The 22,231-nt window shown below is 40.2% G+C and overlaps 1 protein-coding gene across 1 annotated transcript in view; it reads right to left on the reverse strand.

Moving 5' to 3' along the window:
- Window positions 1–22,231, reverse strand: part of uggt2 (UDP-glucose glycoprotein glucosyltransferase 2) — a 298,559-nt gene that overhangs the window by 216,544 nt on the left and 59,784 nt on the right. Inside the window, exons 7-9 of the mRNA XM_048597609.1 lie at window positions 18,735–18,831; window positions 10,091–10,163; window positions 5,886–5,986 (exon numbers count right to left, since the gene is read on the reverse strand). Coding sequence (XP_048453566.1) covers window positions 5,886–5,986; window positions 10,091–10,163; window positions 18,735–18,831 — 271 coding nt within the window. The remainder of the gene's footprint in view (window positions 1–5,885; window positions 5,987–10,090; window positions 10,164–18,734; window positions 18,832–22,231) is intronic.

A 22,231-nucleotide genomic window follows, 5' to 3' on the forward strand; every position in this document is an offset into this window, starting at 1 on the left:
AATTCCCCTTTATTCTTCTAAAATCCATAAGAGTACAGATCCAGAGTCCTCAACCACTCCTCATATAACAAGCCCTTCATCCACTGGATCATTCTTGTAAACCCCTTCCAAGACATAAAATCATGAGGGGCATAAATAGGATGAATGCTCAGGGATGGGGAATTGAAGACTAGAGGGTGTAGGTTTAATGTGAGAGGGGAAAGATTTTTAAAGGACCTGAAGGGCAACTTCTTCACACAGAGAGTGGTGCATCTATGGAATGGGCTGCCAGAAAAAGGGGTTGTGGCAGGTACAGTAGCAACATTTAAAAACATTTGGATAGGTACATGGATGGGGAGGGTTTAGAGGGATATGTGGGCATTTGGAACTAGCTGAGTCGGTATCATGGTCAGAATGGACCGGTTGGGGCCCAAGGACCTGTTTCCTAACTGTATTACTCTATGACAAGCACATCCTTCCTTAGATACATAGCCCAAAACTGTTCACAATATTGCAAATGCAAGATGATTGTTTTAGCACTGATATACTTCACCATTGCTAAATTCTCAGGAATAAGTGCAAATTGTGAGGCTGATAACCACTTACAGAAAAGGAGGATGGCATCAATGATCAATCATTAAACTTTTACTCCTTGTTACTTGCAGAGATGTTAGTGAAGAATTGCAGAAATAGGCAGTGAGAAGATGTTGGACAATCTTTCTGCAGGGGCATCATAGTTTGAGAGGTTAACCACAACAGTGCATGTCATTCATAGGTCAGGTGGTTCAATGAACGCAAGTAAGGTCAGACTGGCACATTCATAAAGTCCAGATCTAACATATAAATCCAATTGTTGCACAGAGAATGTATGGGGCAGATTTGTTATGCACACAGAGGTGAGAAGAGCCTGGATTTGAGTTGAATGGTGCGGGTCGGGCTTGAAATTGTGAAAGAAAAATAACTTTTTAAACACGCAAAACAATTTACAATGTGACAACCTAGAAAAGTTCCTTACTAACCACGATAAACAGAGAATGTCGAGTTACTTCTGGATGAATGAGTTACAAACCTGCCACAAAACATATATTATTTCAATAATTAAATGCAACAGTAAAGAACAGGTTAATGTAGCTTCATTTTCAGCATTCTAAAAGGTTGGTTTCCTCTATGACACCACTCTATCATGTCCAAAACCCCTTCCTTTTCACAGTAGCTCCTCCACTGTCATATTACACTCTGAGCTTTTATCTTATTTAGCAGCCTCCTGTGCAGCACCTTGTCAAATGCCTTCTGGAAATCCAAATATATCACAACCACTGGCTCTCCTTTGTCTAACTTGCTTGTTACCTCCTCAAAGAACTGTAAAACATTTCTTAGGCATGACCACACCCACCTCCCCCCCCCCCCCCCGCCACCGCTCCCCCCCACCCTGCCTTAATGAAGCCATGTTGATTAAGCCCTATTTCACTATGCACTTCCAAATAGACCACAATCTCATGCTTAATATTGGACTCTAAAATCATACCAACAACTGAAGTCAGGCTAACTGGCCTATAAATTCCCATCTTCTGCCTCCCTCCCTTCTTAAACAGGGGTGTTACATTAGCCATATTCAACTCCTCTGTGACCCTCTCTGACTCCAGTGACTCCTGACAGATCGCCACTAATGCCTCCACAATCTCCTCATTTATCTACTTCATAACCCTGACACGCAGTCCATCTGGTTCAGGTTATTTAACCACCTTCAAATCTTTCATCTTCCCAACACTTTCTTCTTAGTGATGTACACTCATCTCTGCCCCCAGCTCTCCTGAAGTTCTGGTATGCTATTCCACCATGGAGACTGATGCAAAGTACTTATTCAATACCTCTGCCACTTCCTTGTTCCCTATTATTATCACTTCTCAAGGCAGAGAAAATTGCCCCAGCCTATTCAGCCTCTCCCTATAGCTCAAACTCTCTAACCCTGGCAACATCCTCATAAATCTTTTCTGAACCCTTTCAAGTTTCACAATATCCTTCCTATAGGAGGGAGACCAGAACTGCAAGCATTACTCCAAAAGTGGCCTAACCTATGTCCTGTACAGCTGCAACATGACCTCCTAACTCCTATATTCAATGCACTGACCAATAAAGGCAAGCATACCAAACGCTTTCTTCACTATCCTTTCTACCTGCGACTCCACTTTCAAGGAACTATGAACCTGCACTCCAAGGTCTCTTTGTTCAGCAACACTCTCCAGGACCTTACCATTATGTGTATAAGTCCTGCCCTGATTTGCTTTTAGTCCATTCCCACATCCCAGTGATTCTGTTGTCTTTTGTGGTGGTCTCAGCAACAATAGTCTTGTTTTTCCCTCAGATTGATGTAGGTCTTCCCCATGGAGTTGGTGTGGTTCACCTTTTTAATCTTCATTGTACCTTCCTCCCCTCCTGTCCCTGTTAATATACCTCAGATTGGGATCACCAGTCTAACCACTCTTGGCCAATAGCCATGGAACAGCTACCTTTTTTTCTTGTCCACCTCCATCTGAAGGTAGGTTTTCATTCCTTCTCATACTAAAACCTTCTTATTTCTGAAAACAATACACTGATAATAGGGTACATTTGGCAGCAGATAAATTGTTGATGCCTGTTAAATTAGTATCGTGACCTCCGTGCTCTTTGTAATTCTTCTCTTAGTTTTATGTGCTAGAATTTTGGAAACTTAATTACCGCTATAGTAGAAGTCAAATGAATTCTCATGCAAAACAGTAAGTATTAGGAAAATTCAGCTGCATTCTAAACAGAGCACCAAGACAGTGGAGGAGCAAGTTTAAAAAGATCACGGAGAGTGGGGAAAGACTTCATTCTTACTTTCAGGGATAGAGGCAGAGATGGATGAAGCCTCTAGAATATTACTCTGTAGCAGAGAAACATACCAACAGTGACATTACAGGGAAGTCCTGAGTTGACCTGGTTGTTGAACAGTTGCTGTTAGGAACTGTGTTTCAAGTCAGTAATTTTGAAAGAAAGATAACTAGCACAAGGAAAGTAAGAATTTCAGGCACAGGAGAGGAACCCAATTCGTGGTAAGGGGAGATTAATTTCTACTTTCTACAAATCTCCAGTTCATAGTAAATGGTACAAAAGTAAAGTTAAAGAAAATACAGTTAAACTATGTTAAATGGAAAATAAGGTATGGCCAGGCAGCTTGGCCAAGCGGAACAGGGGATCCGTGGACACTTCACGTGGCCTAGATGCAATCACATGCAGGAAGTGTCAACAACTGCACAACTTGAGTTCTGAGTTTTGGAGTTTGAACAGTGGCTGGGGTCACTGATGTTCATTCATGAGGCAGGGAATTATGTGGTAAGGACATTGAGGGAGGTGATCACACTACAAGTTAGCGGTAGGCAGGGAGATAGGAATGGGTGACTGCCAGTGAGTTAAACAGAAACAGGCAAATAGGAAAGTCTCCAGAAGTCCCACTCACTAACTGCCTTTCCATTTTGGATGCTGACAAAGATGATGGTTCCTTGAAGGAGTGCAGCAAAATCTAAGTCTGTGGCATCACAGATGGCCCTGCTGTATATGAGGGAAAGAAGATGAGTGAGAACAGTTGTGATAGGAGACTCTATGGGCAAACAAATTCAGAGCTTCCTGCCTTGGCCATATCATACACTACAGATGCAGTGAGCCATGAGAATAAACCCTATTAGTTGGGCCCTTTCAGGATGAGGAAGGAGTCATGTGACTTTTAGTCCAATTAGGAAAGGATTGGGTAATCTGTGCAAGACGTGGAGTTGAATCAGGGAGCTAGGCATGTAAGAAATGTGTAATGTACTCTTTAAATAAATGTTACTAGTTGCATTAAATCATGTTTTAAATTAACCAGCAGAGTCAAGGTTTGAAGTTATTACATCTATCATATATATCACCTCGCAGTTCTTTGTCTTTTTTAACTAGCTTTCCATTAAGGCCATATGATTATGCACAGTGGCAGGCCCAGTAGATGCAAGTTTGGACCTCTAATTAAGAAAGGCATGCATTTTGTTGACAGAATCACATTTGTTAAGGATGACCATTCCAGTTCCTCTGTTGGGTTTATTGATATGTATGTCCAGATGAACTTGAGACCTCACAACATTGCCAGACAATCATGTTTCATGTGAAAATTGTACAAGTTATTCAGAATTCCACAAGCAGACCTTCAAGGATTCACTGTCTGCAGTGGATACAGTTTTGTGGTGAGATAGCTGCGAGTAGACTAGTTTTGACTCAGCAAATTTCTCTTTGCATTTGACATAGGACGAAGTCACACAAAAATTGAACCAAGCTCCTAGTTTTCAAAAAGCACATTGTCAGAGAGCTTTACCGTGTGTTTATTGGTATCAATTGTCTTGAAACTGTGCTGCCAAATTACTTACACTTAAGAAAGTTTATGATGTAATCATCTTTTAAGTTGGTACTGTTACAATGTGGTCATCTACTGAAGCAATATAGGAACACAGATAGATCAAATCGAAAAATAAAAATAATTTCATACTTCAGACTAAGCACAGAGTAGGGCATGGTGTAAACAGTCACCCTATTACCAATCTATTCAATATTATTTCGCATGAACACCCACAAACACTTGTGGGAATGTGTCTCACTTTAAAATTATCATGAAATGAAAACTGGCACAACCTTGAGTTCAGTACACTCTTGATTATATTAATACTACGGTCTCAATTTTGGTGTGCCATTATATTATTTCAATAGATGACCACACCATAAACTGCAACCATTGACAGCTCCAAGTGCTCATCAAGTATTTAAAGTGAAATTACCATTATAAATGCCTGCTTTGTAAGGGATTAAAGAAAGTTACATGTCATGAATGAGTTTGTTATCATCAACGAGGATTGTTTTAAAAAATTGTAAATATTTCTTTAATTCTCAATAATATTGTTCACTTAACCTCCTTCATAAACATGCTTTTCCTTCTCCATTTTAATTTCTCTTTCATCATACAAGAAGCCCTAGATTCGTTTGTCCTATCTTTCTACATCATGGGAATACAGCTCAAATGTGTTCAAACTCTCTCTCCTTCAACATTATGCGGTTATGTTTTTCCTGCAAACCTTTGATCCCTATTTATCTGACCCAGATTCACCCCAAGGACGTCAGCACACTTATCACATGTTTTCTAGTTCTGACGAAAGGTTATCAACCCCATATGTTCCCTCCCCATAGATAATGCCCAACATATTGGGTATTTCCAGCAATTTATGTTTTACTTCCATGAAACAATATGAGGCACCACTGGACTACAAATGAAGGTGAAAATATCTAGATATGTAGTCCAATTTTACATGGATTTTACTGCCATGCTAACCCTTTGAGGATTACAGCAATAGCCAATATCATGAAATAACATGCAAGATATTGTACGCCTTCAGCTTTCTGGTGAAAAGAAATGAAATCATTGAATTTTAAGTTTAATTGTGAGTCACTCAATCAAGTGAAAGACTCTGTGCCTATTGGGCATTTGGCTGAGTGATGTATAAAACAATATTCTACAACTTTCCCTGTAAGTTTATGATATCTTTTCATTTTTCCTTTGAAAAGTATCTGAAACATTATGAAGTTGAAAAAGCAGGATAATACATTACCTTGATTCAGAGATCTTATTGGTCTAATAGACACCCAAAATGAAGCCGACGCATTTTCAACAGCCAGTCACCAAAATGATTACTGTACTACCATATACATCTTGGAATTAAAGTGCCAAATCGTGGATAGTAACACTGGAGTTGTGAATATGCACTTGTTTTTAAATGACTTTCACTTCCCTTTGTAAGAAAATATGTCACATGTCAGCACTTTTTCTGTAGCTACAATCATAAAATATCCAAATTTTGCACAGACTGATGTTATACCTTGAAGTTCCCACACTTTCAGCAGAGCCATGTCATTAATGCTTTCAATAAGATGTTTTCTTAATTCTTTCAGCTGACTTGTTAAATCAGGATATAGCTGCCTGTTAAAAGAACAATACAACAGTTACACAGAGGGACAGGAGGAGGGGGGACTAAAAAGTGTGTAAGGTGGTGGGGGTTGGCAGGAAGAAGGCAAACGTGGGAAAGAGAAAGCTGTTGGGGAGGGTGGTGCAGGATGAAGGAGGGCGGTGCAGGATGAAGGAGGGCATTAAGATCAGTTTATAGCCAATTTCCTTCTTTCTATTTTTTCTGTTCCAGTGCGCATAAGATACTTTGTAATGGAGCATGGTGAGCAGATTTTATTGTACAGCATAGTTGGTCAAAAGATCTGTATACAAACAGATATTTTTCAGTTCTCCAAATAACCTTGAAAACCTTGTATTCATTTTTACATCATAATCTATCTGTTCCCCAATCCTTTAAAATATACTGTTACATAATCAGTTACATAATACTGTTACATAATTCATTTCAAAAGTACTTCCCTCAAACAAGCTTTCCTCAACTAACTTTTCTTAAATTTTTTGTTGTGTGGTTTTATCCACAGCCTACACCTCTGGTGTACATTTAACAAACGCTTGTGCTTATACTTATTCCAGTAGCCATCAACAATGTACATTAAACATTTATCATATATACTGTCTCAGTCACTTATTTCCTTCCACAAGTAATTTTTGTGGATGATACAAAGATATTAAAAGCAGAAGATAAGTTTCTTGCAATAACAACATGCTACTGTTATGCAGAACACTTTTTTCAAAGAAGTATAAAATGTATTTGAGCATTAATCCTTGTATCATCAAGTTCTTTGACAAAGTCAGTTGGGGTGAAATGGGAGAGAGTAGGGGATCAAATTGGACATGAACATTGTGAAAAATCTGCTGAGTCTCCGACTATGGCAGGGAAGGAATGGGATCAACGGTTAGGAAAAGGGGTTTGAGGTGGGAACTGAAGACAGTGGTCTGGAATTCCTGATATTTAATTGGAAGACACTTCCACTCATCCAAAGCATGATGCCAGGGAATCAACATGGATGCTAGACATTGTGCTAGGGGATTATGGATAGGAGGCCAGGACAAATGAAAAGCTCATAAAGTATTCATTGAATATGTTTAAGACAGGGATTGCCAAATTTCTACTAATATGGCTTTGAGGTAGAAGATCATCCATGATCTGGAACGACAGAGCTGACTCAAGGATCTTTATGGCCGATTCCTACTGCTATATTCCTGTGTTCCAAGCAGAGATATGGATGTTTGAATATAAAGTACATACGTACAAATCTATCAATCTGGTGAACATGTGGATAAAAATACTTACAAAGAACATGTTGGATATTTCACTGTTTGAATAGAGGAATAGAATACAAAATAGCAAAAGTTATGATTAACCTGTATAAAACTGTGATTAAGTCTCAAATACAAAATTGTGCTCAGTCCTGGCACCACTCATTAGGAAAGTGCAGCAAAGATTTATTGGAATTCTAACAAAAAATAAGGGACTTCAGCTGTGTGGAGAGATTGCAAAAGTTGGCATGTTTTCCATTCTGTTAAGGTGACTAAGGAAAATTTGATTAAGTTTTCAAATTTTCTGAGGGATTTCAATAGAATGAATAAAGGGATTGTATCCACCAGTGAGTAGGTCAGTATCGGGGGGACAGAGATTTAAAATATTTGGCATTGAACCAGGCGGAGATGAGGAGAATTGTGCTTACACAGTGAGTTGCTCCAAGCTGGAATGTATGGCCAAAAAGAGTAATGGAAGCAGATGCAATAGAAACTTGCAAAATGGAATGGGATATATACACGAGAAAGAAAACTTTGCACTGCTACAGCGAAAGTTCAGTGGAACTAGATGACTCAGTGGAACACACAGCTCGTACAATCAACAGATACCAATGGGCTTAACGACTTTCTTCTTTTTGTATGATTATGGTGACGTAGTGTAATATAACTGATCTAGTAATTCAGAGGTCCACATTAATGCTATAGGTTCAATCCCACCATTGCAGATGGTGGAATCTAAATTTAATGAACAAGATTTGAAAACTTGTCTCAGTGATCGTGACCAAGAAACTGTCATTCAGTCTCGTAAATGTCCTTTATGGAAGTGAGATAATTGCACTGAGACCAGTGTCCTGTCACCAAGTCACCCTTTATTTACTACTGCACAGTACACTGGCTATTGCCAGCCAGCTCGAAGTCAGTCCTCAATGGAGGAGAATCTAATTCCCTGATTATACTGGTCAGCAAAGGTTTTCCCAGTTGGCCCAGGTTAACAACCCAATCAAGAACCTCATAGTTAACGAGGTCCACCTGGTTCCAATCACTACATCCTTCCATGCCTAAGTCCAGGGTTGTAGGCCTAGTAGTTCATTTGTAGCTTCTCTTGCGATACTTTTGCCCCAAATCTGGTTCCTCTGACTCGAGCTCAGACACAGGCAGCGTGTACTGGACCATGGTCTATCTCTTGCATCCGGAACATCTTGTAAGAGTCTCGTCCTCTTCTTCCAGCGGCAACAGTATCGAGGATGATCCATTTTGGACTCTGAGATTCCCTTAACAAAAGACAGAGGGACAGCACCTGCAGTTTCCACCCGGTCTTCTGGCTGTCCTGAGGGGCCAGGTATGTTTTGCTCCTGCCTGGTTTGCGAAGTGATGGCTCTCAGGTGTTCTGGACTGTATCACCTACCCGAACTTTGTAAGTTATTGGACCTGACCTCGCGTCAACCTCGTCTTGTACCCATACAGGGCAATTTCCATGGTTCTGGCACCGAAATTCAACCCCTGAATTAAAGCGTCTCCCTCACTTAGAGGAGATATTTGACGAGCATGGCTGTTTCTGCTCCAGTTTCACCACGCCTCCTCAAACCTCAATGTCTGGAAATATCAGATTTAACCTGGTGTTAACCTGGTGGAGTCTTCTCCCCATCAGCAACTTTGCTGGAGCTATCCTTATTGGTCCGTGTGGGGTGGTCCTATAAGTGAACAGGAACCGGGACAGTTTGGTCTCAACTGACGCTGTAGGCTGCTTCTTTAAGCCTGCCTTCAACATTTGGACCACTCTTTCCAGTAGACCAGCAGACGATGGATGGTATGGTGCTGTCCTTATTTGCCGAATGCCATTGGACTTTAGGAAATATTCGAATTCCCTGCTGGTAAATGACGTCCCATTGTCCATGACCAAAACTTCCAGGAGTCCGTGTATCGTGAACGATGTTCGCAGCTTCTCAATCATCATCCCAGAATTTGCTGAATGCAAGTATGGTCAGATAGAGAAGGAAGGTTTGGCAGTCATCTTTGGTGTGAGGAAATTTCACTCGCACCTTTACAGACAGGAATTTGTCATAGTGACAGATCACACACTCAAGCTAGGGCTACTGAAGAAAGACAAGGCAGTGCTGCCCATAACTTCTGGTAGAACTCAGCATTGGGCCCTTATTCTCAGTGCGTGCAAATACAAGTTAGAACACCGTCAGCAAGCTAAGTGGCTAATGCGGATGCCTTAAGTCACCTCCCACTTGCAGATACTCCACCAGCGGTGCCCCCCACAACCCCCCACCGGAAGGGTCCATTTTGGTTTTAAACTTTCTGGACACCCTTCGGGTCACCATGGACAATATCCAGTTGTGGACATAAAAAGATCCTGTCCGAGCAAAACTGAAATAACTACACAGAGGCCAGTGTCCTGTTACTAAGTCACCCTTTATTTACTAGTGCACAGTACACTGGCCAACCAGTTCGGAGTCAGTCCTCAACTGAGGAGAATCTAATCCCCTGATTATATTGGTCAGCCAAGGCTTTCCTGATTGGCCCAGGTTAACAACCCCAATCAAGAATCTCAGTTTATGAGGTCCACCTGGTTCCAGTCACTACAGGAATGAAATCTGACACCTTTACCAGGTCTGGCCTACATGTGACTCCAGACCCACAGCAATTTGGTTGACTCTTAACTGTTTTCTGAAATGGCCTAGCAAGTCACTGAATTCATTGGCAATTAGTGATGGGAAACAATTCATACCTTGCCAAAGACACTCTTATCACATGAAAGAGAATAAAGGGATTAAAAAAATTCTGTTATCAGAGGCACCATTTGTGACCCAAATAAAGGACGGAAGTCATACAGGTAAAACAAAAATAACTTACTTCAATTTCTTAAAATGGAATCCCTGAACTTCATCAATATCATCATCTTCTTCAAGCACAGTACTATTTGTACCTATATTAAAATTAGAACCAATATTTGTCATAAAATTACATGGCGATTTACACCATTAGTACTTGTACTGCTAATATTGTCAGATTAGTACAATGAGAGTTATTAACAACTTTTTACATTATAAATATACATATTTTATTCTGCACAACTGCTATTTTTGTAACAAGATAATTTTCTGTGATACAGTCTTAGAGGCAACAAATGTAATCAGACTGAAACGTGTTAAACATACATTATAAATCATAGAACCCCTACAGTGTCGAAGCAGGCCATTTAGCCTGAGTCTACACCAACCCTCCAAACAGTGTTCCATGCAGAGCCCTGCCCCTACCTTATTCCTGTAACCCTGCACATCTCTGGATACAATGGGCAATTTAGCATTAGCATGGCCAATCCACCTAACCTGCTTATCTTTGGATATGTTTAAATGTGTTATACGTATATTATAAAGCACAGGGTTTTTATCTGACTTTAAGAGAGAAGGCATTTGAATCCTTCAGTACTCATGAGTATGGTATGGAACCAGCTTTAAACATCTGAAGAACATTGAAATGTCAACATCTTGTTAATCTCAATGGCAGGACCTCATTTAAATAAAGTAGGGGGAGACAATGGCATAGTCGTAATGTAATTCGACTAGTAATTCAGGATAAGGGTATTTTGTTTACAATTCTCTAGTCCTTTCGTACCAGACATGTCCTAACAAAGGTAGAAAAATTATTGTCAGAATCACTGCAATTTTCACTGTCACCTCCCCCAATACCTTTTATGCACCTCATCTAATTCCAGTGCCCTTATCAACTTTAAGTACAGGCAGCCTATCTAATATCTTTTTTAATCAACTTTAAACACTTCTAACGACTATATAAATGCTTCTACTGTGGCTACTGCAGCAAAGTCTTCCTTGATAAAGACACCTATACGTCTCTGGAATTCCCATTTATTTTAGCAGCCGTCTCCGTATACACACCTTCTTTGCTTCTCTTATTTCTCCCCTCCTCTCGAGCTTTGATTGTACTTTTCCCTTCTTTTAATTAATTCAGGGGATATGGACTTTCCTGGCTAGGCCATACCTAATCACCCTTTAAAATGTGAGCTGCCTTCTTGAACTACGGTAGTTCATTTTGCATTGAATTGCATTTTCGACTTGATAGAGCTGTACAAAATGATCAGAGATATAGATACAGTACACAGCCAGAGACTTTTTCCTAGGGTGGAGGTAGCTATTACAAGGGGGCATAGTTTTAAACTGAGTGGAGGTAGATATAGGGGTGTCGTCAGAGGTAGGCTCTTTACTCAGAGTGGTAGGGGCGTGGAATGCATTGCCGGAGAGGGTAGTGGAGTCGGCCTCATTAGGGGCATTTAAGCAGCTATTAGATAGGTATATGGATGATAGTATAAGGTAGGGGTGGAGATTAGATAGACCTTAGGATTAGGGTAAAAGTTCAGCACAACGTCATGGGCCGAAGGGTCTGTACTGTGCTGTATTGTTCTATGTTCTATGAATGGTGAATTGCTTGAAGTGGAACTTGCAGGTGGTGATGTTTTCGTGTATTCTCTGTCCTTATTCTTAGGGGTGCCATCCTGACTTGTAAATGTATCTCTGTTTCTTGTGTTGCTGGGTCAAAATCTTGGAACTTCCTTCCTAAAGGCATTGTGGGTGTACACCATCAAGTGGACTGCAGCGGTTCAAGGCAGTAGATCACAGCCTTCTCAACAGAAATTAGGGATGGGCAATTAAACGCTGGCCCAGCAAATGATGCCCAAAGTCTGTGAATAAATTAAAAAAAGCACTTTTTTTTTTAAAACCTTAATTTCTACTTCTTTTATCAACCACAGAACTCTGGATTTGTTTGCCCTTTGAAAGGATTATATATTGACTGTGCTAGGATTCTCTCTTGTTTCAAAGTACCCCATTATTCAGCTATTGATTTCAATGCTAAACTCATACTGTAATCTATCTGGTCCAGATTTATTTTAAGTTGGTTTTTCCCCTAATTTATTGTTCTTGTTCTGATTGCTAGATGTTATTTTCATAATTGGCTGAAACACAATAATACACTGATCATTGACCCCTCGTTGTTTCCCCACTCTCATTTAATCTACTTGGACCATCTCATTCCCAAGCACCAGCTCAGATTTGTTCCTGAACATCCTTCCTACTAATTAGCGGTCAATAGACCACATTGAGCAAAGTAATTGCACTCTTTTCATTCCTCAGCACTAGGAAAATTGACGCTGTCCTTAAACTCTCTCGGACATTCTCTTTCTCCAGCACTGCAATGTTCTCCTTAACCAATACCACCACCCCGTCCCTATATCTGCCTTTCCTATCTTTACCGAATACCTTGTATTCAGTATTAAATATTTAATATCCAGTTGACCGTTCCTTGAATCAGGTCTCTATTGGAGCTATCTTTTACTTTGACCACACCTATTAAATTGTGATTTCCTAATCTTGTTCTATCTTTCCCTCATGGGATTCTGGGCACCTGGTATTCCTCTCTGATGTTATTCCCAAGTTTCATCACTCCTGCCAAGTTATTTTAAAACTCCCCATAACACTAGCAAAATGTCCCACACAGAGGTCTCAGGGCAAAGCATCTGAAATGTTTTTACTTCCTTTAAAACACTAGAGAATTTATCTGTCTTGGTATTAGCATTTTCCCGAAATAGAATTCCCTCATTTGCATTAACTTTACCAATTTCGACTCCTTCATTCATTGATTTATTATTAATTTCCCTGGAATGTCTGGTGTGTCATCATCATCCTGTACCAACAAAATTATTCAATAAGTCTGCTATTTATTTATTTTTGTTTGCTTTACCACTCACATCTATTTTTGAAGGATTCTCATACCTTCGACTGCCCTTTGGCTGAAAAATTCTAACTCATAGTGCCCATAGTTTCAATGCTATGAGTGGCAGTTTGGTAGCAAAATAACTTCTGCGCTGCCTCTGCCCATTTCTGCACAGCCCACCAAAGTCAGTTTGGTAATCTTGTTAGCGCAAACATCCATACCAAGATACAAATTAGGGGCAGAAGTCAGGCACTCAACCCATCCATCTGCTTCACTGTAACTTTCATATGTACCAGAAGTATGTAGTTTGCAGATTGTCAGATCTGGGTCACATCCACCAATTTAGACCTGGCTGCTCTGGTTTACACTTTTCTTAAACATTCACAACTGATCAGTTATTTGTCAGCATAAAGGAATCACAGTAAAATACTGCAGATGCTAGAAATCTGAAATCTCTTCTGAGTAATGGTCAATGGATTGGAAATGTTAACCATCTCCCCCTCTCTCCACAGATGCTGCCACACCTGCTGATTTTCTCCAGTATTTTATGTTTTTGCATCAGTATAAAGGGCCTTGTCACAAACAGTCCAACTGAAAGAAATCATTAATACAGTTTCATTGCGAATTACTTTCTACTGGCTCTGTTCAAGTTTGTGGAAGGACTAGAAAAGAAACTCCTGCTCCTTTACATCTAAAAATGAAGGACCTCTTCTTTTTAACTGTGCTTCTTAGTTCTAAATTCCCTCACAACACAAAACATCCATTCAGTAATCATCCTATCGAGCCCCTCATAATATTATATGTTCCAATAAGATCACCTCTCCTACTCAACTCCGATGAGTATACGTTCAAGCTGCTCAACTTTTCCTCATCAGACAAACTTTTCTTCCAATGAATCACCTGACAACACTACTCTAGATTATGGTAAAGTTAATTTTACCGGGATAAGTCAGAGATTGATACGGTAACAGCTCAAAACTGTTATTGATTATAACTATAGACAAAAAAAAATTATCCTGATCCATAATCAGCATATACACTCAAAGGGACAAGAATATTATTTATTGAATAACAGCCACAGTCAATAAAGAATATGAGAAATAATTTTACACTAGAGGAAAGAGCAGATAACTGTATAAAGAATAAGGCAGATATTCACTTCAAGTTTCTCTGAACCACTGTATCCTTCCCTAAATAAGAAATATCATTCTTTAAACTGCATGCAGCACTCCAAGGCGTGCCTCACCAACACCCTATACACTTGTAGCCAGACTTCACTTTATTGCTATTCCATTTCCCTTGCAATAAGGTCAACATTCAATTTGACTTCATCATTATTTCCTGTATCATCATAGTAAACTTTTCTGATGCATGTTCGAGAAAAATGTCTTAATCCATCAAGTTTTTTTCTATATAATTTTCTACATCTATTTGCTGTTTTGTTCCTTCTTTGCTTTTTTTTACATCTCTTTCCAAATATCTTATTCTTTATATTGTCATACAGTCTTTCCTCTAGTTTTCACTCATTTCCTTTCTTGACCATGGCTGTCATTCAAAATATTCTTGTCCCTTCGAGGGGGTGGGTGTTTATGATCATGAATGAAAATAAAATCGTTTTTATTTGTCTGTAGTATGCCATTCATTACACTAATGATCAAATTAAGCGACTGTATCTTGGTGTATTCACTAATGAACATCTCAACCAGAGTTAAATTGACTTTTTTGAATTTAAACAAAAGCTTTGGGATAACTTTATTTTTATTAAAGACTTTATTTCAGATTTCCAGCATTCACGTTATTTTATTTCTTTCCTGCAACACAGTTTTACACAAGTGTTTATCTGTTCAGCCCGGTGCATATCACTTAGGTTACAAATTAGAAATTGCACCACTTGAGGTTATAATTCTAAAATTTATTTCTTGCTTCTCAATTCTTGGAATTTCTTTCGGCAGGATCTCCTCCCTCTTATTTTTTAGGATTAAATTCAGGATTCCTATGAAGAAAAGATTTGGGATGGGAGGAGTTGGAATGCAACATTTCACCATAAAAAGGCATGGAGTCAGGGATTTTAATGTCATTTATACAGAAATTCGATTCACTTTTGACAAGAAGGAATATTAAAGGATACCAGGAAAGGGCAGAAATATGGCATTAATTCCTATCAAAATGCTGCCACTGGGACAACATGTATGATGGATTAAAAGTGATTCTGTGCTGCAAATCTGATTCTCCAATATAAGAATGAATCTATCATATAGCAATGTCTGAACTATGTTTGCTTCAGAGTTTTTTGGGGGGTGGAGTTAGAGAGGTCAGCAGGACAGAGAGGCAACCAATACTACTCTCGCACAATTTGATTAGAAAGTGACTCACCATGTTGTATTACATGTAATATGCATCACAGTGCTCATAGAAATCATAAATCATAGAATCCCTACAGTGTGGATACAGGCCCTTTGGCCCAATAAGTCCATACCGAACCTCAAAGCATCCCACCCAGACCCATCCCTTATAACCCACCTAATCTACACATTCAAAGAACAAAGAACAAAGAAAATTACAGCACAGAACAGGCCCTTCGGCCCTCCAAGCCTGCGCGGATCCAGATTCTCTATCTAAATCTGTCACCTATTTTCCAAGGATCTGTATCCCACTGCTCCCTGCCCATTCATGGATCTGTCTAGATACATCTTAAATGACGCTGTTGTGCTCGCCTCTACCACCTCCGCTGGCAACGCGTTCCAGGCACCCACCACCCTCTGCGTAAAGAACTTTCCACGCATATCTCCCTTAAACTTTTCCCGTCTCACCTTGAAATCTTGACCCCTAGTAATTGAGTCCCCCACTCTGGGAAAAAGCTTCTTGCTATCCACCCTGTCTATACCTCTCATGATTTTGTAGACCTCAATCAGGTACCCCTTCAACCTCCGTCCTTCTAATGTAAATAATCCTAATCTACTCAACCTCTCTTCATAGCTAGCGCCCTCCATACAAGGCAACATCCTGGTGAACCTCCTCTGCACCCTCTCCAAAGCATCCACATCCTTTTGGTAATGTGGCGACCAGAACTGTACGCAGTATTCCAAACGTGGTCGAACCAAAGTCCTATACAACTGCAACATGACCTGCCCTCTTGTACTCAATACCCCGTCCAATGAATGAAAGCATGCCGTATGCCTTCTTGACCACTCTATCGACCTGCATTGCCACCTTCAGGGTACAATGGACCTGAACACCCAGATCTCTTCCTGAACACTACGGGCAATTTAGCATGGCCAATCCACCTAGCCTGCACATCTTTGGACTGTGGGAAGAAACCAGAGCACCCGGAGGAAACCCAAGCAGACACGGGGAGAATGTGCAAATTCCACACAGACAGTCGCCCAAGGGTGAAATCGAACCCGGGTTCCTGGCGCTGTGAGGCAGCAGTGCTAACTACTGAGCTACCGTGCTGCCCTTAAGGGGAGGTGATGGCCTAGTGGTAATATCGCTGGATAGTTAATCCAGGTAACACTCTGGGGACCCGGGTTTGAATTCCGCCAAGACAGATGGTGAAATTTGAATTTAATTTTTGGGGCAGCACGGTGGCTCAGTGGTTAGCACTGCTGCCTCACAGCGCCAGGGACCCGGGTTTGATTCCACTCTCGGGCGACAGTCTGTGTGGAGTTTGCACATTCTCCCCGTGACTGCGTGGGTTTCCTCTAGGTGCTCCGGTTTCCTCCCACAGTCCAAAGATGTGCAGGCTAGGTGGATTGGCCATGCTAAATTGCCCGTAGCGTTCAGGAATGTGTAGATTAGGTGGGTTATAGGGGACGGGTCCGGGTGGGATGCTTTGAGAGTCAGTGTGGACTTGTTGGGCCAAAGGGCCTGTCTCCACACTGTAGGGGTTCTATGATAAAAGAAAAAAAAAATTATAAACAAATTAACCTCCAAAGTGAGCCATGAGACATAACACCTACTACCAGTCTACTTATGATAATAAAGATAACAGGAACTAAGCAGACATTCAATGTAAACAGAAGGTCTCTTCACAATATAAATGATTCAGTCACCAAGCCAGAACAATTGTCAATTCCACAACAGGGTTTGAGCATTTAATCAGCAGAAACTTGAGTCCAGAAATGGAGTGTTCAATTTCACTTATGCCATTATTCAGGTGAGATGGGACACAGAATCTTTTATGTTCAGTTGGACTTTAAAGAAAGCATAACACCATTTGAGGAAAAGCAAAATAATCCTCCCAACGTTACAGTCTACATTCCTCCTTGACAAATCAGGGACAAAATCATGAATTAACAGAACATATGATGAAACTGGTGAAGAATGACTACTGTATTTAGCAGCAAAACAGATGCTGAATTTTAAAACTTTAACTTTGAGAAATTTCATGTTGTCCTATAAGAATGTTGTGAAACTTGAAAGGGTTCAGAAAAGATTTACAAGGATGTCACCAGGGTTGACGGGTTTGAGCTAAAGAGGGAGGCTAAATAGATTGGGGCTATTTTCCCTGGAGCATCAGAGGTGATGAGTGACCTTACAGAGGTCTATAAAATCATGAGGGGTATGGATAGGGTAAATAGACAAGGTCTTTTTCCTGGGGTGAAGGAATCCAAGGATAAATGGCATATGCTTAAGATGAGAAGGGAAAGATTTAAAAGGCATCTAAGGGGCAACATTTTCAGGCAGAGGGTGCTGCGTGTGGGGGCAGCACGGTGGCTCAGTTGGGGCGGCACGGTGGCTCAGTGGTTAGCAATGCTGCCTCACAGCGCAAGGGACCCGGGTTCAATTCCACCCTCAGGTGACTGTCTGTGTGGAGTTTGCACATTCTCCCCGTGTCTGTGTGGGTTCCTCCGGGTGCTCCGGTTTCCTCCCACAGTCCAGAGATGTGCAGGCTAGGTGGATTGGCCATGTTAAATTGCTTGTAGTGTTCAGGGATGCCTAGATTAGTGAGATGGGTCTGGGTGGGATGCTCTGAGGGTTGGTGTGGACTTGTTTGGCTGAAGGGCCTATTTCCATACTGTATGGATTCGTTGATGATCGATGATGATGTGTGTGGAATGAGTTGTCAGAGGAAGTGGTGGATTACAATATTTACAATTACAATACTTAAAAGGCATCTGGATGGGTATATGAATAGGAAGTGTTTAGAGAGATATGGGTCAAATGCTGGCAAATGGGACTAGATTTATTTAGGATATTTGGTCGGCATGGACAAGTTGGACCAAAGGGTCTGTTTCTGTGCTATATATCTCTATGAGTCTATGATTCTAATTATATATGAATTTTAACTTCTCTTATTTTCAGCAGAAGTCACAATTGTATTTTGAACTGGAATGCTATTGCTTTCAATGCACTATTATCATCAGTAGTTTTCATTCAACATTTTGCACAACACTGTGAGATAACAGTTACAAAAACAGAAATTGCTGGAAAAGCTCAGCAGGTCTGGCCGCATCTTTGGAGAGAAAACAGAGGGATTCTCATTCTGATTTCTCTCCACAGATGTTGCCAGACCTGCTGAGCTTTTCCAGCAACTTCTGTTCTTATTTCTAATTTACAGCATCCTCAGTTCTTTTGGTTTTTATTTAGGAGATAACATATCTTGGAATAAAGACACTTGGCTTTATCTGAAACTTCTGAGATATTCTGAGATCACTGCATAAAAATATCCCAGCAAGAACAGTGCAACAGAAAAAGGTCTAATTGAAACAACTCCAACTAATCAAGTATGAATACATTTTGCATACAGAACTAAAACTATATCTCGTACCTTCAAAATGTGTGTCATCTACCGCTTTGTATTCTGTACTTTTAATAGCAAGTTCAACACCATATCCTGAAAGATGGACTTTCTTTGAACTGGTTTTCTGTTAAAAATACAGTTATCACAGTTATTAAGCTACACAGAACACAACAACATTAATTCTCAGTAGTACACATTATATTTGAACTTTGCCACTTAGAAAAGAAAGAAGTGTTGCAAAGATAATCATTTCTGCTCTAAAAATGTGAAGTATAAAAGATCTGCAATCAGCAGTTGGGCCAACTGATCTGTTTCTATGCTGTACATGCTTTGTAATTCTATGTCAAATATAAAGTATCTTGGAGTAAATCAAGCTTTCTCCAAAATGATTAAAGTAATACTCTATAATACAGAAAGTGCTGGAGAAACTCAGCAATTCTGGCAGCACGTACAGAGAGAGAAAAAGAGAGTTCACGCTCATAGTGGATAATGAATTCTTTGGAAGAGATATTATCAAGGCAGACAGTGGCAATGGAATTAGTTTCATTTTCTGAGTTATGAAGAAACAAAAATAAAACATCAGCCAGTGTTACCAGTCTGGATTATATTCCATTGCTGGAAAGAACGAGGTCACAATCATATGTGAGTTTGATGGGCTAAACAGTTGCATAATGACAAACACAGGGCAAATAATTATTTACTCCCCTGGAAGGCTGCAAATGAAACTAATTCTTTTGCCACTCTTTGCTTTGAAAAGACTCCCAACTCTAGAAAGGAACTATTGGAAAGGATGCAACTCTAAGGAATTCTCCTGCTCACCAAATGTGCAGAACAACAGCTGACTATCATCAAAATGTCAATTACAAGAATTCTTGGGAGGTATATATGATCAAAGTACTGGCACATAATCAACTATGCCGTCATTCAATTCCAAGACCAAAAGGATGTCCTCATTACAAAAGCGATGACCAATGCAGATGACTGCTGCACAGACCATTGTGTTCATCTGCTCCTCAATATCCATCAAATGCCACCAGAAGCAACTGGAGAAGAAGAAACATGTTTACCACATGCCGATTCTGGGTGTTAGAAATGCATTGTATATATATTGCAGAACATGTTAATGTTCTGATGTTGTACAGTAATACTTATTATTATTTGTTCAAAATGTGGATTATGTTGATTTTATTCTCTTAGTAGGTACCCTGGATCTCACACTTTGTCTACTTTTTAAAAAATATTACTGATATCTAGCCAGATTGTAACATGCATTTGGTGGTTTAGCTCTGGGATTGTTAACACCGTTCCTCCTCCTGTAGCTCCAATCCTGTTATGCCAGGTGCAGCAGACCATAACCATTCTGAACACTGCTGCTGATGTACACTGAAGTTTGTCCCAACATACTGCTGTGCCGTCACCCCAGATCTGTCCAGGCACCTCAATCACATCTTCTCATTGTTGGTAAGCCACCTCACAGATGTCATTAGCGTCACCTTTAGAAGACAGCCTGTGCCTCCAAAGAGTCATTTACTGATTCTGCTGCAGGTATGAAAATCTGTGAGAGACTTGACTAGTGCAGGATGAAGGCAGCTCTCTGGATATTTTGTACAGGCAGGCATGATGTTTCTGTGGTCACACATCAGTTGAATAATACTGTAGTAAAATCCCGCTTAGTTGGTGAGTACTGTTGTTAACCTGAAAACATCTTTATGGTCCTGTGTGTGCAATCTTTACCATGGGAGTCTAGCACAGCATATCTTTCTGACAGGACTCAATTGTAGCCTGGTGGGCACATGTGGCAGTCCTAGCAAGCTAACAATTATCACCTGTGGGATGAACTTTTAGGCATTAGGTTGCGAGGTTCTTCAAGTGTTATCAGCCAGTTGCAAAAAAAAATCACTGTTTTGTAATGTTGATGTGTGTCCAGGTGGTCCACTTGGCAGGATGTTCCAGTTAAATGCAGAAACTGGCAGCTTTCTATGGGATACATTGGCAGTTTTCATCCACTCTGGCAGATTAAAATTTCTCACCAGATGTCCAAAGGTGATCACCAGCAGAGGTAGGAGTTGGAGCTAGAAATGCCCCAGGCTGCCAAGGAAAGGGTGTCATCACCTTACAGAATGATAAAATGAATAAATGAGAGAAGGAGACATTCAGTCTCTCACATCTGTGCTAGCTCTCTGCAACTGCAATTTAGCTAGTCCCAATCAGCATCATTTCCCTTTAACCCTTCAAATCTTTTTTCAGTTCAGAAAATTATCCAATTTCGTTTTGCAAGCTGCACATGAATCTGCCTCCTCCGTACGTACACAAGCACTGTTATCTGGAACTTAACCACTTTGTGCCTAAGAAGGCTGTTCCTCAATTTGCCAATCATCTGGAATCTGTTCTCCGAGTGTCAGTTTCTTCTCAGCAACTTGATCATATCCTTCATCATTTTGATTTTAAAATAAATGAAAAGATGTCACATTTATATTACTATTTTGGCCCTTCGGGGTCGAGGCCAGGTATTATTTACAAGCAAAGTTGATTGGTTCTCAGCCAACTGAGCAGGTTGGAACTGGAAGCAAGTCATAGAGAGAAAGACACAGAAGGATGTGCTGATGCTCTCTCCAGCAGAAGCTGCTGTTCTCTGCAATTAAGATTTAGTTTAAACTTGAAGAAAACTAGTTACCTTTCCTGCAGCACTTGCTGTAAGCTGTGAGTTTTAAACTGATAAATCAGAGCTATTTTCCAAGTACATCAGTCACTCTGTATTTCTTACAAACTGGCAGAAGCTTCCAGAAAAAGACAAGTGAACATGAAGGGTCTGGTTAGCCAAAGTAGGATCATCTCAACACCAAAATCAGGAAGAAAAGACCACTGAAGTGACTTTCCAATTGTTTCTACCTCTGCCAATAATCTATTTACCCTATTTGTATTTGTGTTGTGTGTGTAAGGAGGTCTTTTTAAGGGGATTAAAAAGTGGTTTATATCTGGTTACTTGTAGTTATAATTATAATTAATGTGTAATAAGTCTTGTTTTGTTCAGAAATCTGACCTGCAATTTCTTTCAACCATAGTCTAAAATTCAGGTAAATTGGGATTCTGTATGAACTTAAAAAAATTTCTAAGATTTGATATGACTCTGGGAATAGTGGGTCTCAATTTACAGCACACTATCCTATTAGGTCATAATGTTGTGAAAGATTTTGAAGAGTTAAGGGCTAAATAAAAATCAGAACCTCCGAGGGCAAGGTGGCTCCGGGTAAGTAAATTCAGGAATTAAATATATGGTTTGAAGTTTGGTGCAGGTGGAATGGGTTTCAGATCATGGGCTGGCACCAGTACTGGAGTAAAAATGAGCTGATGCAATCAGGGGGGGCTTCTCTTGTCCTGGCGACTTGAATAATGTGAGCTGTACAAATAGCTTTACACTAATTAGCAGGTGGTGGGGAGATTTTGCTAAATGGTAAATGCAGATTTACAAAGGAAGAGGATATGCCATATATTTGGACAATCAATCAACAGATACAAGAAAGAAA

The sequence above is a fragment of the Rhincodon typus genome, chromosome 6 (genome assembly GCF_021869965.1).
Source record: "Rhincodon typus isolate 14 chromosome 6, sRhiTyp1.1, whole genome shotgun sequence".
Classification (NCBI taxonomy): domain Eukaryota; kingdom Metazoa; phylum Chordata; class Chondrichthyes; order Orectolobiformes; family Rhincodontidae; genus Rhincodon; species Rhincodon typus.